General features: G+C 39.8%; 3 protein-coding genes and 2 long non-coding RNA genes across 5 annotated transcripts in view; 1 reads left to right on the plus strand and 4 right to left on the minus strand.

Annotated features, from left to right (window-relative positions):
* fbp2 (fructose-1,6-bisphosphatase 2) overlaps nt 1-7,727 on the minus strand; it is a 26,759-nt gene extending 19,032 nt beyond the window's left edge. Inside the window, exons 1-2 of the mRNA XM_067571650.1 lie at nt 7,477-7,727; nt 6,091-6,253 (exon numbers count right to left, since the gene is read on the minus strand). Coding sequence (XP_067427751.1) covers nt 6,091-6,253; nt 7,477-7,649 — 336 coding nt within the window. The 5' untranslated portion in view covers nt 7,650-7,727. The remainder of the gene's footprint in view (nt 1-6,090; nt 6,254-7,476) is intronic.
* On the minus strand, nt 57-2,647 carry LOC137168817 (zinc-binding protein A33-like). The gene has a single exon (XM_067571613.1). The coding sequence runs from the start codon at nt 2,116-2,118 to the stop codon at nt 688-690; it is 1,431 nt and encodes a 476-aa protein (XP_067427714.1). The 5' UTR covers nt 2,119-2,647; the 3' UTR covers nt 57-687.
* On the plus strand, nt 7,678-9,653 carry LOC137168871 (uncharacterized). Its single transcript, XR_010924355.1, has 3 exons — nt 7,678-7,802; nt 7,923-7,968; nt 9,515-9,653. It is a non-coding gene; the product is annotated as an uncharacterized lncRNA (long non-coding RNA).
* fbp1a (fructose-1,6-bisphosphatase 1a) lies at nt 9,147-14,551 on the minus strand. The gene is made up of 7 exons (XM_067571639.1): nt 14,073-14,551; nt 12,898-13,060; nt 12,405-12,497; nt 11,903-12,043; nt 11,669-11,806; nt 11,216-11,335; nt 9,147-9,681 (listed from the first exon to the last, which is right to left on the minus strand). Exons 1-7 carry the CDS (start codon nt 14,240-14,242, stop codon nt 9,490-9,492), a joined length of 1,017 nt encoding a protein of 338 aa, XP_067427740.1. The 5' UTR covers nt 14,243-14,551; the 3' UTR covers nt 9,147-9,489.
* Nucleotides 10,732-11,209, minus strand: LOC137168866 (uncharacterized). Its single transcript, XR_010924354.1, has 2 exons — nt 10,931-11,209; nt 10,732-10,777 (listed from the first exon to the last, which is right to left on the minus strand). It is a non-coding gene; the product is annotated as an uncharacterized lncRNA (long non-coding RNA).
* Nucleotides 14,552-14,603: the final 52 nt, after the last annotated feature.

Here is a 14,603-nt window from a genome sequence, read left to right on the forward strand (position 1 = left end):
TCACTCTATTATAATACATATTATTAGAAATGAAGATTTAACGTTTTTGAAGTAACTTTTCATTTTATTTTATTGACTATCTTAAATCAATGATCAAAAACATCAACAGATTAAATGATAATAAAAAAATAGTCATTATGTGCAGCCCAAGCTGATCTACATGATTTTTAGGTCAATATTTGACAGACTTCTTCATATTTCTTGCAATTTTGCGTAGCTAAAATTTAGACTGAACCTCAAGGAAAGAAATGAAAAACTGTGCCTAATTAATTTCAGCAAAAATTTCTCGAGTTAAAGTATCACAAATTAGGAAGAAGGTTTAGTTTGTTCTCATGGATCAAACTGAATGAGGACATAGAAAAGATTTGAGAGTCAATAGTTATCTGTGATTCATGACACACATGGTAAATAAATAAGAGATGAATTATAACATCAGCATTCCCTGTTTGGTCCATTCTGCACAGTAAAACATGTTTTTTATTTGAAAATGAAAACGTTTGTTTGCATTTTCAGAAAGTTTACTTAACTGAATTACTTTAAAAGCTTGCACAATTAAAACATAAAAGTTAAAGTCAAATTCCTGACTTTCACTTATAAAGAACTAACTGATATTGACAAAAATACATCAGTAAATCTAATTATCCCCTCAAATCCTAATAAATCACATCTCACAAACCTCCCTGAACTTCACAGAGAAATCTCAGTTTGACAGATTTTGATATCAGTGGTTTTAGCATCACCAGCCTCTCCGATACTGAAATAAGGGAAGAGTTTCTCAGTGAAAGTGTCTCTGAGAGTGCAGATGTGAGTCATGTCTTCAGGGTCGTAGAAGGACACCTCCCCCCTGTCATAGTCCAGCTGGACTCTGATCCTCTGGAGACTCTTCTTCACTCTGACAGTCTCACCAACAACATCAGTGTATTTTCCACTGTCATGGGATAAACACCAGATTCCATATTCTGGTGAGATGGCACAATCTCCCTTCCTGTCAGCTGACTCTTTAACCAAACCCACAGTCCAGTCAGGATGGTCTCCCACCTCCACCTCCCAGCTGTGTTTCCCTGAGCTGAAGCCCTCAGAGCCCAGAACATCGGTATACTGAGTGTGTCTCTCTGGATTATCAGGGAGCTGCTGCTTTGTGTCTCCACGTCTCACACTGGTCAGATCATCAGACAGGATGAGCCAGGGGCTGACAGTGTTTGGGTCCAGAATGACAGGACTGAAGTGGACCTTCTCCTTCATCTTCTCCCAGACTCTGAAGGACAGGTTGCCCAGGTGTTTGGCCACATCTATCAGCACTCCTGAGACCAGCTGTGGATCTGACAGTGAGCACTGGTCTCTGGCTCTGGTCTGAGTGGGTTTATAACTGCTGAGGAATGGCAAGTTGTGTTTCTGCAGGTCTTCTTCAACAGCAGAGATACTGTCTGACAGAGAGGAGATCTGCTCCTGAATCCTCTTCATCTCTCTGCTGATAGTCTTCCCCTTCTGCTCCTCTTCCTCCCTCAGAGCTGCCAGTCTGGACTCCTCTTCCTCTTTCAGGAACTGGTGGAGCTTGTTGAACTCTGCTCTGATCTGCTTCTCTGTGGACAACAGCTGCTTCTTGGAGTGTTCAACCATTTCATTGTATGTTTTCTCCACTTGTTTGTTTTTGTTCCTCTTGTCCTGTAGAGACTTTAAGTCAGATTTCAGCTGGTCCTTCAGGTCACTGACTGCTTGTTCTACAGGAACCAACTTGTGACTCTGGTGGAGAGAAAACTCACAGACAGGACACACAGCTCTCTGTTCATCCTCACAGAACCAATAAGGGACTTCTGGATGTTTATCACACATCACTTCCTCTTTCTCCTTTTCTTCCTCCGTCTCAGTTGAATCATTATTCTGCCTCTTAGCAAAGGAGTCAGCCAGGTCTTTGAGAGAGAGGTTGATGGATGGATAATCCTTTGAGGATTTTCTTTTACAAATGGGACAGTTTTTGTTTTTGTTTTCAGCTTGTTCCCAGAATTTTTGCAGACAGCTTGAACAGAAGCTGTGGTTGCAGGTCAGAGACACGGGATCTCTGAAAGTCTCTGAACACACATGGCAGCTCATGTAACCTTCAAAAAGAGCTCTTTCAGCCATTTTCTCAGATTTCTAGATTTTCTTTAAGTTGCAGACTCACCAAATTACAGTCTCTTCAACTTTCTCTCTTCAATCCTCCGAGTGTGTGTTCTTCAGTAGAGATTTCACTCCGTAATGTAATGGCGTCTGCGATCTGTTCAACAATGTCAATCTGCTTTCAGTTTCATTTACCTGCGTCACAGGTAGAGAGCTGATTGAAATAAAACTGCCATTTGGTTAGGTCTCCACCAGATGGTGCTGTTTCTGTGTTAAAGATGTTAAAGGAATACTCCACCAAAAACCTACTGTATGTTTTAACTGTTAAATACTGAAAGAACATTAATTCACAACGACTTAATCAACTGTTAAATAATTAAATTAATTTATCAAGGAAAAGTGCTAAACATTTGCTGGTCCCAGCTTTAACACGGCATTGGCAAGCACCTAATGAGGTGTGAATAGAGGCTCCTCTGTATTTTACTATACAATAAACACAAAAGGGAAGAGAACAACTTTGTAAATCATTAAGTCAATGCTTTCACTACTGTGTTGTGGGTAGAATATTACTACTTGTATTCTTTGTTTAGAGTACTTTGACAGTATTGTCTGAGTTAGATCGTGTAGTGCTCACTTATACAATCATATTTGCCACAGTAGATATGAGATGCGACTTCAAAAATGCCATTAATATGTTTGTGGATGTGTGACAAATGTGCTCAAAGAGGCAGAACACAACTGCCGTTAGGTATGGAAACCAGTTGGTTGAAAACTGGTTGGGACAGCAGCCGTTCGGATAGGAGGTCCCCGGTGAGTAACACCGAACTCCATTGAAAAAAACAATAATTTAACATAACAACGCTTGGTGATGAATCACTTATTAACTAGTCATTTAAGTTACATTTTTAATGAAATAAACATTTACCTACAAAATAAGGGCAGAATTAAACTACTTAAAATATCACCCATGTTGCTTGTCCTACACAAACAAACAAGTGTTTGCATAAATAATCATACAGGAGGCCACAGCAGGTGTGAGTATACTGCAGAAGTATATTGCAAAGGACAGCCAGAATGTACCACTACAATTGCTATTACCTGCTGGGATGTACCATTCACACGCAACACAAGGGGGGGTTGGGTGGGTGGGTCATCTATTAGTATGTCATCTGCAATGGGTTCCACGCCACTGAGCCCGGCTCTGTGCTGCTATGCACTACCTTAAGAAGCTCCTTTAGAGATGGTAAATTTCATTAAGTCTAGGCGCTTGCTGGTTGAGCTTGACAACAGGGGTCTCTGATCACTTCTCACAATCTCAAAGTCCAGTTTGAGTGCTTTGACCATCACGACACACTTTGTTCTAAACATCCCAATAGAATGCATTGTTTGGCCTGAGTATTGTACCAACCTGGTTTGGCTCGGTAATAGCCTCACTTCAGGTGCTATTCTCCTCTTGTCTTTTATGCTCATCACATCTCATGTTGCCCCTGAATCTAAGTGACATCTCTATGATCCAGCATTCATTTTTAGATTGGCGAACCATTTCCTCCCCTGTCCCTGAAATGCTCCTATGCTCTCAGCTGAGTAGATGTGGGCCTTAGTGTTGGTCCCGTCCATGACCACGTGGGCCACAGTGTCTGCTGTATTCAGTTGTCATGTGGATTGGTTTCCCTTCATGCACACTTTAGCAAAATGATTTGCTGTTCCACAAAGGCTGCAACCTTTGCCATATGGTAGGCAAAGGTCATGTCCGCACCTGCGCATAGTGCTGCAATATTTACACGTTTTACTGTCACTTGCACCCTGCATGTGATTCTGAGGCTTGTCTAGGTGCTCATGCCTGGTTGTAGCTCACTGCCCGGCTGCTCTTATCCTGATATCTGTCATCTCCGTTGCCCGGAATATTTCTATGGCTGATGTCAGTGTGAGTTCCTTCTCTCTAAACAGGCGGTGCTGCTCATCACTGACACCAAGCACCACTCTGTCTCTTATCAATTCCTCTGTTAGTTCTTCATACTCACAGGAAGCAGCCTTTTCCCTTAGTCTAGTTACAAATGCATTGATAGGTTCACCTTCATCTTGCTTGCAGTTGCTAAAAATGTATCACTCAAATATGACATTCCTCGCTGGCTTAAAATATCTCTCCAATGCATTGAGGATTGCTTCTGTGTCCTTCCCCTGCTCTGCTGTAATGTCCAAGTTATACATGTATATATGGTGACATTCGCAGCCCATCACTCTGATTTGTAATTCAATCCCATTGCCAGTGAATAGTCTTCAATCTCTGCTCTAAAATTGTCCCAGTTACTTGTGAGATCGGGTGGCAGGATGCTTGATGCCATGATGATCCTATTGGTGTCGAACTAGTTAGCTTGCTGCTAGAATGGTATTTTTCTTTCCTATTATAACTTCTTTTATTTTCTTGCTGGCAACATCACTGATGCCACAGTGGAGCACTGCAATTTAGCACACATTCATGTTCGGGTCCAGTTACTTTTGATACCATGTTTGTGTAAATAATCACACAAGAGACAGTAGCAGGTGTGAGTATACTGCAGAACTGTATTGCAAGGGACAACCAGAACGTATCACCACAATCACTAATGCCTGCTGGGATGTACCTTTCACACACACAGCAGGGATAACTTAGTAACTTCATGTATGCGCCTCATTATACTTTGTCCATCATCGTCCAAAACGTGTGTTCAACTCTCAGTAAGTTTGCATTGATCCATAACTCCAGCTTTGTGTTATGATATTTGCACACCGAGTGAGGAAACATGTTTTGTAAATGAAAATCCTCGTAAAGTACTCATATTTTCGCTGCCTATGTCCTGTAAGCCAGTTTTTTTTTCCTAGAATGGTGAAAGTCATGACCCGCCCTACTCTGCCTCTGATTGGCTAGTACTCATTGCCTTCTTTGTTTGGATAGGTTACGTTTAGACATGAGAAGTGAGATTGGTTGGGGTTAAGGTAAGAATATCAGGGTAAGCCGACCAAAGGCAGAGGAACATGAATTCGCCATTCTGGGGGAAAAAAAATTGCTCCCCATAAACACAACATTAGTATTTGATTGACAGGACACGTGCAATGCATCTTAGTATATGTAGGCACTGTTGGCACGGCTTCATGACAGGAAAATTCAGAAAAACTCAGCTTTCTCAGTCAATATAGCACACACTGAGGAATTTATCGCTTCAATTGACTACATTAACCATCAACACTGATTGGACATCCAAATAAAAAGTGGCGAATTTTCCCTTTAACTTAATACACCAGCTTTGACAAAACATTTTGTAAGATCTTCAGTAGATCTTAATAAGTTTTAGAGTGTAGTATCATAAATAATTTCTGCTATGAATTGCTCCAATAAAGGCAACCAGCTGAATATTATTTATTACTACTACTCCTAATGAACAGCTCATAAAAGAGTCTCATAGTATATAGATTTCATGAGCTACTCAGAGCAAGCAGTAGCAGTCGTGTCAAAGCTACTAAAAATGTGTTTTTCCATCCCCAAAACTCAATTAGATACTTTTAAACATTAGCCCAGATGTCATGCAGCAGTTGAGAAAGTTCCAGGTAAATGTCAGAAACATGAGGAATTATTAAACTAGTTCACTAAACACTAGTTCACAATTAGGGATATGAGAAGTGTGCTCATTTGTTCAGAGGTTGTTCATTGTGATGGCTACAACTAACAATACAACAAATAATATGAAGAATTATTAATAAATTGTAATATAAACATTATCAGATTGCACAGATGTAACTCTGCTAAATCTGAATCTGTATGTGAATTCTTCAAGCTACAACTTCAGACTTTGATGGCATAAAGTGGAAACAAGAGGTAACTTTTCAAACCTTTGAAAATTTAAAGGACTTCTTTATCCAGAGATCACATAATGTGCTGTCAGTGAAACATGTATTTGTGTATACCTGGATAACATTCTTGCCCAGTGCAGCTTTAAAACGTAAAAACATCTCAGCACTTACCCTCTTATCTTTGGGAGTGATGATGAGATCCTTGTTCTCCTCAGACACCATGCAGCATGTGCCGTAGGAGGCCCTCAGCATGTTGATGACCAGGTCGTTGGACAGCACGTCCAGCTTCTTCTGGTCGTCCCCAGTCACGTTCACAGAGCCTGCCATACCCTGCCTGAGTGGAACAATCAGCGGCCAGACTTCAGTCTCACACACTATACTCAAATGGCAGACAAATTGCTTACATGCAAAAGAAAAGATTCAGCTGTTTGGAGAAACTAGAAGATGTTGGAAGAGACAAAGTGTTTCATGTCAGAGCTTTCATCAGGAGAAGTTAACAAAAGGAAAATTGATCATATTTTTCAAGTTTCCAGTTCAATAAAAATGGCAGCTGTAGTGGACTTGAACCAGTAATCACAGGTCAAAGGTGCATTCTGCTTGTGAGCACCAATTATCTTCATTTGGTTGCAAACAATGTTGGCTTGTGCTTGGTTACATAATTTCAGTGTGTCGACTTAATAATGCCCCATTCTTTAGGAGTTGGCTGGTTTCAGTTAAGAAATGGGAAGATTTATTTTCACAAGATGTGAGCTCAAAAGGTGTTTAATGGTCTTTAAGGGCTGAAACAACTCAGGTTTTTTATTCACCCTGATGTCTTTAAGAGTAGAATATGCGACCCCAAACAAGAGGCTCCACTCAGAAACCAAAATCCTTTAGCCTCAGTGAATTCACATAATTGTCCAGAACATTGGCTGCTCTCCAATTCCAAATCTCTCAACAAAAAAGGGGTTATTGTGCCACTTTTCAACGATCAAAATCGTTGTGCAGTCTCAATTTTGATATTTTATCTCTTGCTAAAACGTCATTGGAAAGCTCCACGTTGTTACATCACTTCTAGATTAGAGTGTTGAAATGCACCTGAATCTTACAAAAAACATTGTCTTGCTCACAATATGGCAGCACAACTTGTACTCAAAGGATTCAATCATATCAAGTCTACTGCCCCCATGTTTGGTAAGTGTTGATATCAGAACTGAACTTTGAAATCTTCAACTTATGAACGCAAACAAGAGCCTCAACTCTTGGATCAATCTTGGCTCCTCAGTCTAGTGTAGGAGAGAAGCAAAATGTCAAACATCCACCCTGAGCAAGAATCTCCATGACTTCCATTCTGCAGCTGACCTTGACCTTTAACCTCTCTATGGAAGCGTGCAAGGAACACAAGTCTTATAGTGTTCAATAACATGTCACATTACCTCACAAAAAGATTAAAATTGGCACAACAGCTTTGTTTTGATCATATGTTACTTAATAAAGCAGTTATCTAATGGTGTATACAGTTACTGAACATAATATCACTGATCCCCACTGAGCCTGTTTGAGTACGTCTGTACTTACAGGTGGGCCAGTCCCGCCTTGCGCACAGCAGAAGAAATGGCTTTGATGGACGTCATGGTGGCGTTGATGAGCTGGGTCAGCTCACCAGTTGCTCCCTTAGCCTTCCGGCCCGTCTCCATGACAAACCGGGTCAGGGTCCATACGTCCGTGTCAAATGCAGACTGGTCCGACATTTTGGGTTCTGGTCCCTCCTGGAAGGCTGCAGATCGTGTGTGCACTGGGCAGAGGACGGAGAGTAAGTGGGCGACCTCTTTACCAGCCAAGTCCTTTTCATTGCCAGAGCCATGACAGCAAGCCAGGGGATCTATTTGCAAGTTCAGCCAAGTGTAAGAGTGTGTGTGTGTATTTGGAGATGGGTGAGGGGGTGTCAGGTGTCAGCTGTAGAGAATGGCACTTTAATCCTGCACAAGACAAGAACTAACCAGCTCTTTTTTTTATTTATTTAGTCAAAACACAACGCAACATGTTGGACAACAGTAACTGAAGACTTAAGTGGGTAATATGAAAGCTCTTTGCTACGATTTTCCAGCATTTTAACCACATTTGTTTGCACATGAGTTTTAGGACAGTTTGGAGCTGTGACAATAGTCTTTCCAAACACCATATCCAGGTTCATGGGGTAAACAATGAAGCTTGATTTAAAAAATTAAGCATTTGCTTACTGAAAGCAAGGCAATTTTGTTTATATTGGACATTTCATTCCAGGTTAACTCAGTGTGCTTTATATATTATATATTTATATATAAATGCATGCAGCGACAAATGTTGTATTTGTAATAATCCCATGAAAAAATATCCTGCTGTGTTCCTTTTTTTTTTAAAACAGAATAGCTAAATTTTGATGCTTTAAATGAACTCACCGAGCAAGCATGTGCATAATTAGCTTGTTCGATATGTTGTTATTCACACGGTACTAACTCAAAAGTTTTGATACAGTATGGAGTCCAATTCTTTCTCATCTGCAGCAAATGACCAATTAAAGGACTTAAGGATTTAAAAGAGATATGAATTTAATGTAAAGAGAAGCAGACTCAGTTGCTGTTTTAGTACAACAGAAACTCAAGTGAGCTTTAAATGTCATTGGACTCAGTGAGCTTCATTGACCTTTAGCTTAAAGGTCAACTCCTCTGGATAAAGTATCTCTTGACTTTTGACACTACAGTATGTCATCTAACTTTCATTAAAACAATTTCAAGTATTCATTTTCAAGAATCTGAAACATTAATTGAGGTTTTCTATTTAATTTCTCAAGCAGGCCTTTTTGCTTTTGTATCAATATAAAATGTGTATGCTGGAGAATACTTCAATGTCTCTCTGAAACATTGCATCTAACATTTTGATCCTCTAATAAAAACATTACACAACCAACCCTCAATGAATACACAAACTATATATATTTGTGACAAGATGAGTTTTGTGGGTGTGACACTTTCTGAAAGCACATATTTCAAAATAAAGAAAACATTGATTTTGTCTTTTGAGACTCATTTGGATTTATTGAGATGTATCATTCCAAACAGTAGTTGTTCACATAATAAAAGGCATCAGACTTCATTGCATAGAGGTTGTATTTGGTCCTTCACACGTCTAGAATGTCTGTTCATTCTAATCAAAAAAGGCACAACTGGAGGTAAACTGAGGAAAAAACCTCACTTTTGTTTGAAAATTAATATTCAAGTATATTATTCTTTGTTTTTTGGCACATTTTTTGGTCTTTGGTAGTTTTTTGTGGAATGTGTGCAACCTTCTTTCTGCTGTGCACAAATATACAATATTAGTGGTATGGCATGAAAACCTTGTAACTCCCAACTTTGGTTATTCTTATGCTTTCACTAAGCAAAAAACCCCTGAAAACTTTTGGCTTTAAAAACCTCTTTCAAACTCCACAAGACATAATGAAAAATACATTTACACCAGGCTCAAATTAAGGCACACTCTCCTCGTCCCTGAAAAGTTTGGAGATAAAAGGTTTCGGCCAAACAGTGATGGTTGTGCGAGTGAGTCGGTGCGGTGTCACTTCTTGGCATGCTTCTTGCAGATGGCGATGTACTCCAGGACGTCCTCAGTAGACCCCAGGGCCACAGGGGCCCGCTGGTGAATGCTATCAGGCTGGATGTCCAGGATGTTCTCCAGGCCGGTGGAGGCCATGCCGCCCGCCTGCTCGATGATGAAGGCCATGGGGTTGCCTTCGTACAGCAGCCGCAGCTTTGAAGAAGAGGGAGTTCAGTCTCTAGTCCTAAATGTTAAACTCTCCAAAAGCAATATTCAAACAATCCTACAGTACCCGACTCAAACCAAGAAGGAAATCTAGAAATGTTAGTAGGATTCTATTTTTTTAAATTATTATTTTAAAATTTATTATTGTAATTTTTTAGAAAAGATCATGTTTTGGGGCATTTTTTACTTTATTTGACAGCTGAAAGTGCAGACAGACAGGAAACACAGGTAGCAAGATCTCCTTACAAGTATTGTGTGTGTATCCAAAGCCTGAGATATCTTATTCCTCTGTGCTCCATTGTTGTCCAAAAACTATTAAAAACGCATTAGTGAGCCACACCGCTGCCGTGTTCCTTCACACCGAAGACAATGCTTATGGTAGTTTATTGACTTTGTACTACAATGTAAATTTCTCAAAGAACTTCAGCACAAAGTCAGGAGGTTGTGATATGTTACAACACAAGGTAGCGAAGCTCTGTAATAGGAACCGTGTTCCTGCACATGCGCAGTGGTGTTTTTTCTCCTGAGGCTGAAAATGTCACTGTTATTTAGTCTATGGAGCAAAAAAACAAACAACAAAAAACTAACATGCCCGTTGTCTTTGGGGCAAAAGAAACATGACACCCAGGGCAGCGGTGTGGCTCACTGATGTGTTTTTAATAGTTTTTGGACATCAGTGGCGGTCTATGGCTCAAAAGGAATAAGATATATCAAGCCAGTCATATCCTTTAACCTGTTGGCTACTGGGTCATACAAGGTATTCCATATTTTGATAAGATGTAAAGATATTGGTAACAAAAGTTGTCTCAAACACAGATAGTGTACTGCAAACAAGAGAAAAACAAACAAAAAAAACTTAAGGCCCTCTGAGTCCTGAGTACAACAAAAAGCCTTTAATACTAAATGACTATTATATTTAGGACTTGGATTTTTCCTTATTTGCTTGTGTTGTGGCCCTCAACTCTTCATTAAGTGTAGTGTAACTTTTTTACTTTGTTTATTAAGCAAAGACTCATTTCAGTTGATTCTTTATTTAAAAAAAAAAAAGCACTACACTGCTTTGGTAACTATATTAAGACACTAACTCATTGGGAGCTGGCACAGTTAGTAACTGTTACTGAGTTTTATTCTTTATTTATCTGCATTATATTGCAACGATCATTGACACCCTCTCTCCGTCTCCTCTCAAACTAAATACAAGTCAACTGCTTTCTACCTTGTCAAAATGTGACAACACCATGTTCGGTTCACTCTTGCAAATACTGGAAGGATGTGAAGAGTGAAGAAACAGCATTGTGACACTGCCTTCACTATGGGCTCATTTTACCACTGAGACTAAAGCTAATGTTGCCATTTTCTAGATGGAGATCTACCCTGAAAATGGCTCAAAATAAGAGCAACTAAAGAAACAAAACCTTTTAGTTATGGAAAGATAAACATGCAAATATGAGGGTTTTCAATAAATATTTATATCAAATTGTGGCTGAGACAACTGCAAGAGGAAGCAGTGATGGGACCTTACCTTTCCCTGGGGGCTCTTCACATTTCCTGGGTATAAAAAGATTCCTCCATACATCAGCGTTCGGTGGACGTCTGCCACCATGGAACCAATGTAACGGGCGCCATAAGGCTCACTGCCATCCTACGGCCATTTAACATGTTTTCAATTATGTAGATTGACATTTGAAAATACAAACATTTCATCAGTGTGAAACCTGGAGAGGACTTAGATAAAGAGATAAAATATGAAAATCATGGTTAATTCTGGTATATTTACATTCTAATGCATGTGGATTAATGTGAACTGTCCCCAATAAATAAAAACAAAAAATGTTTTATTGCACCAAATTCTTCGTTATTTGGAAGAAGATAGATTAGCTGGACTAAATCAATTTATCTTATTATTTTGAAAGCTTGTGAAAAGATTTTACTCTGCCTGAATCTCTCCCCACACATGTCCTGACATCAGCCTTACCGTAGGAAACTTCTTCTTCTGCAGGTATTCTGTGACAGCGGGCTCAAATTGATTTGCGTAGCCTTCGTTCAAGCTGTAAATCTTTCCTCGCTTCTTGATCTTTACATCCCGATCAACCAGGATAAATTCACCGATTGCCTGATGAGCAGAAAGCAAAAAAGAACATTCAGAACCTCGTGTTATATCCAAAATTTGCTGGAGTTTTTGTGTCGTCCCCTTCAATAGAGTACTAACTGGGTCGAGCATGAAGCAGTTGACTCCCTGGCCCGTGGAGATAACCATCATGGTGGCACTGCCATAGAGGGCGTAGCCTGCTGCCACAAGGTCCCTGCCAGGCTGCAGGGCGTCCTTCTCACATGGCTCATCATCTGTGTTCTGAGGGAAAAGTACAATCTGATCATCAAATCATTCCCTCATTATATCTCATGTCAGGAGTGTTTTAGCCAACGGAAGCGTGTTGAGTAAGTTTAAAGACATACAAGAAATCCTTGTATCATTGTAAAAGATTTGGCATTGATAGCAAGATATCAGCACATAATAAACACAATTAGAGTCTTAAGTATCTTGTACTGGCCTTCAAAAACTCAGGATTGTCAAAATGTAATAAAAGACCTTCAATTTGTGGAGGCAAATTGTAAAGTCGTCTTATTCTGTCATTACTTAGCTTTAAATTAGTAAATATAGGAAACATAAAGGATCTTTTTGGTTCAAATTTGACAAAAACCTGTGCAAGTACCTTTCTGTAGATGGCAAAGATTGTACCGATGGAGACCAGACAGTCGATGTTGGAGGAGCCATCCAAAGGATCAAAGCACACAATGTATTTGCCCTTGAAGAGAAGGAAAAGTGCTTTAAATGATAGATGCTGTTATCTCTGTTGTTAAATCTAGACAATTTAATACTAGTTTGATTGTTGCTGGACTGGATAAGGGGTCAATGTGAAACAGTAATGAAAGTAATTTCATTTAAGAATAATTTTGACAGTAACTAATAGTCTTTTTGAAAAAAACAACAACAAAAAACTGAATACAGACATTTAAATTCATCCAAGGGAAACTGGACGATCCCGTTTTAGTTTGCCCAGGGGACATTCCAAGAAATTAGATCCCAAATAACTGAAAGCAGGTTTTTAAAGCTCCGCAGGGTCCAAAAGGAAACTCAAATATTAGCCAGGTTTTGTCTTAACATGTAGTTTAGTCACTCTCTAGTGGTCACACAGACCCACTTACCCTCGTTTCTGGCTCTATGATGATGGCTTTCTCATTCTCTTCCGACACTAGCACACAGGAGGTGAAGGACGACTTGAGCATGTTGATGATCAGATCGTTGGACAGAATGTCCAGCTTCTTCACCTGGTCACCTGTCACATTAGTGCTGCCGGCAATGCCGTAACTGGTTTTTAAAGAAAACATGAGTATTGGTGACAAACTCTCTGCCTCCGTTGTGACATGAAATTAATTTTATTGACAGATTTTGATTCTCTGATTGCAAATGTATAAATGTTCAATTACTGATCAACAACTCAACCTTTCTGAAACATTTATGGCTAATTTATTGAGCTGCAGATTCAGCTTTCTAGTAGTTTCTATTTTGCCGTCTTCTGTATTTTAACTTACAAAAAGGTATTTAAACAGCTACGACTCTGTACTGATGTAACTTTGATTAGAATTAAAATCATAATAACCACAGTCTCATGTTTAGATTTGAAAAAAATGCAAAAGGATGGATGACACTGCATTTCTAAACTGCAGAGTTTAGTTCGTGATTGAGTAAAGTATTGCATCAACCACTGAAGTAAAGTCTGAATCAGAATCAGTCTCATCAGCCACAGAAGTTTAGCACTTACAAGGATTGCTGCTCAAAAAAGACACATTAAAACAATCCAAATAGGTAAAATGTACACATTATTTTAATGTAGATATTTAGGGAATGTGTATCATTTATTTTAACCTTTCCTTAAAGAGGAAAACCCCTTTATAGGTTCAGTTAAGTCTTATCTTCAAGTCGCTTAAAATAGCAGAAACTGACAACAAAAAGATAAGGAAATAAAAAGTAGTAAAACAGGAAAAGCATAGATTTTTTTTCTTGCACATTTTCCTTATGAATCCAGACACATAAATAAATAAGACACTAAACCTATAGCTGAAATGTGCTGAAATAAATTGCATGTTGGGCAAAGTCATATGTAAGTGGGCGTGGTGGTTTAAAGTATGCGCTTCCTGATTGGTGCACACAGAACCTGAATCTCCAGCTCAGTTTGTTCCAACGTGGATCTACGCATGAGACCAACTGAAACCTCCATCTTCAGTACTTTTCAGCGCTAAAACAACCGTGCAAGATGTGTTACCACTATAACTCTCCAGACTAAAACTATATCTCCTCGCAGTGAGGATTGTTTACTCACAGGTGGGCGATCCCAGCTTTGCGCACAGCGCTGGAGATGGCCTTCACCGCCGTGCCCAGCGAGTTCAGCAGCGTTGTCATCTCTCCTGTTCCCTTCGCCTTCCTACCTTCCTCCATAACGAAGCGGGTCATGGTGACCACGTTGGTGTCGAAGGATCCACGGTCGGACATGGTGGCAGATGGATCTCCTGCAGCCTGAGAGTAGAGGCTGGAGGAAACGCTGCAGGACTTAAATGCTCTGCAACGCGGAACTCGGTGGAGGGAGTGATGGCATAAGGGCCAATCCAGAGCTGCTGGAGAGGTGTGGCCCCGCTGGAAACACTAGCCGCTTTGTACAAACTGAACTGGTTTGTGATGAAATGATAATGTTACCAATAGAAGGGATGTGACCAGAATAATAGACTCTGTGCATGCCTGAATTCATACAGTCGTTGCACAAGACGGGTCGTGCACTTTTTCTGCAGGTTTGAAAAAGATATGGAGAGAGTGAATGAACAGTTTCATAACTTTGATAGTGTGAATGCACATTATT

Source organism: Thunnus thynnus, chromosome 2 (genome assembly GCF_963924715.1).
Source record: "Thunnus thynnus chromosome 2, fThuThy2.1, whole genome shotgun sequence".
In the NCBI taxonomy this organism is placed as follows: Eukaryota; Metazoa; Chordata; class Actinopteri; order Scombriformes; family Scombridae; genus Thunnus; species Thunnus thynnus.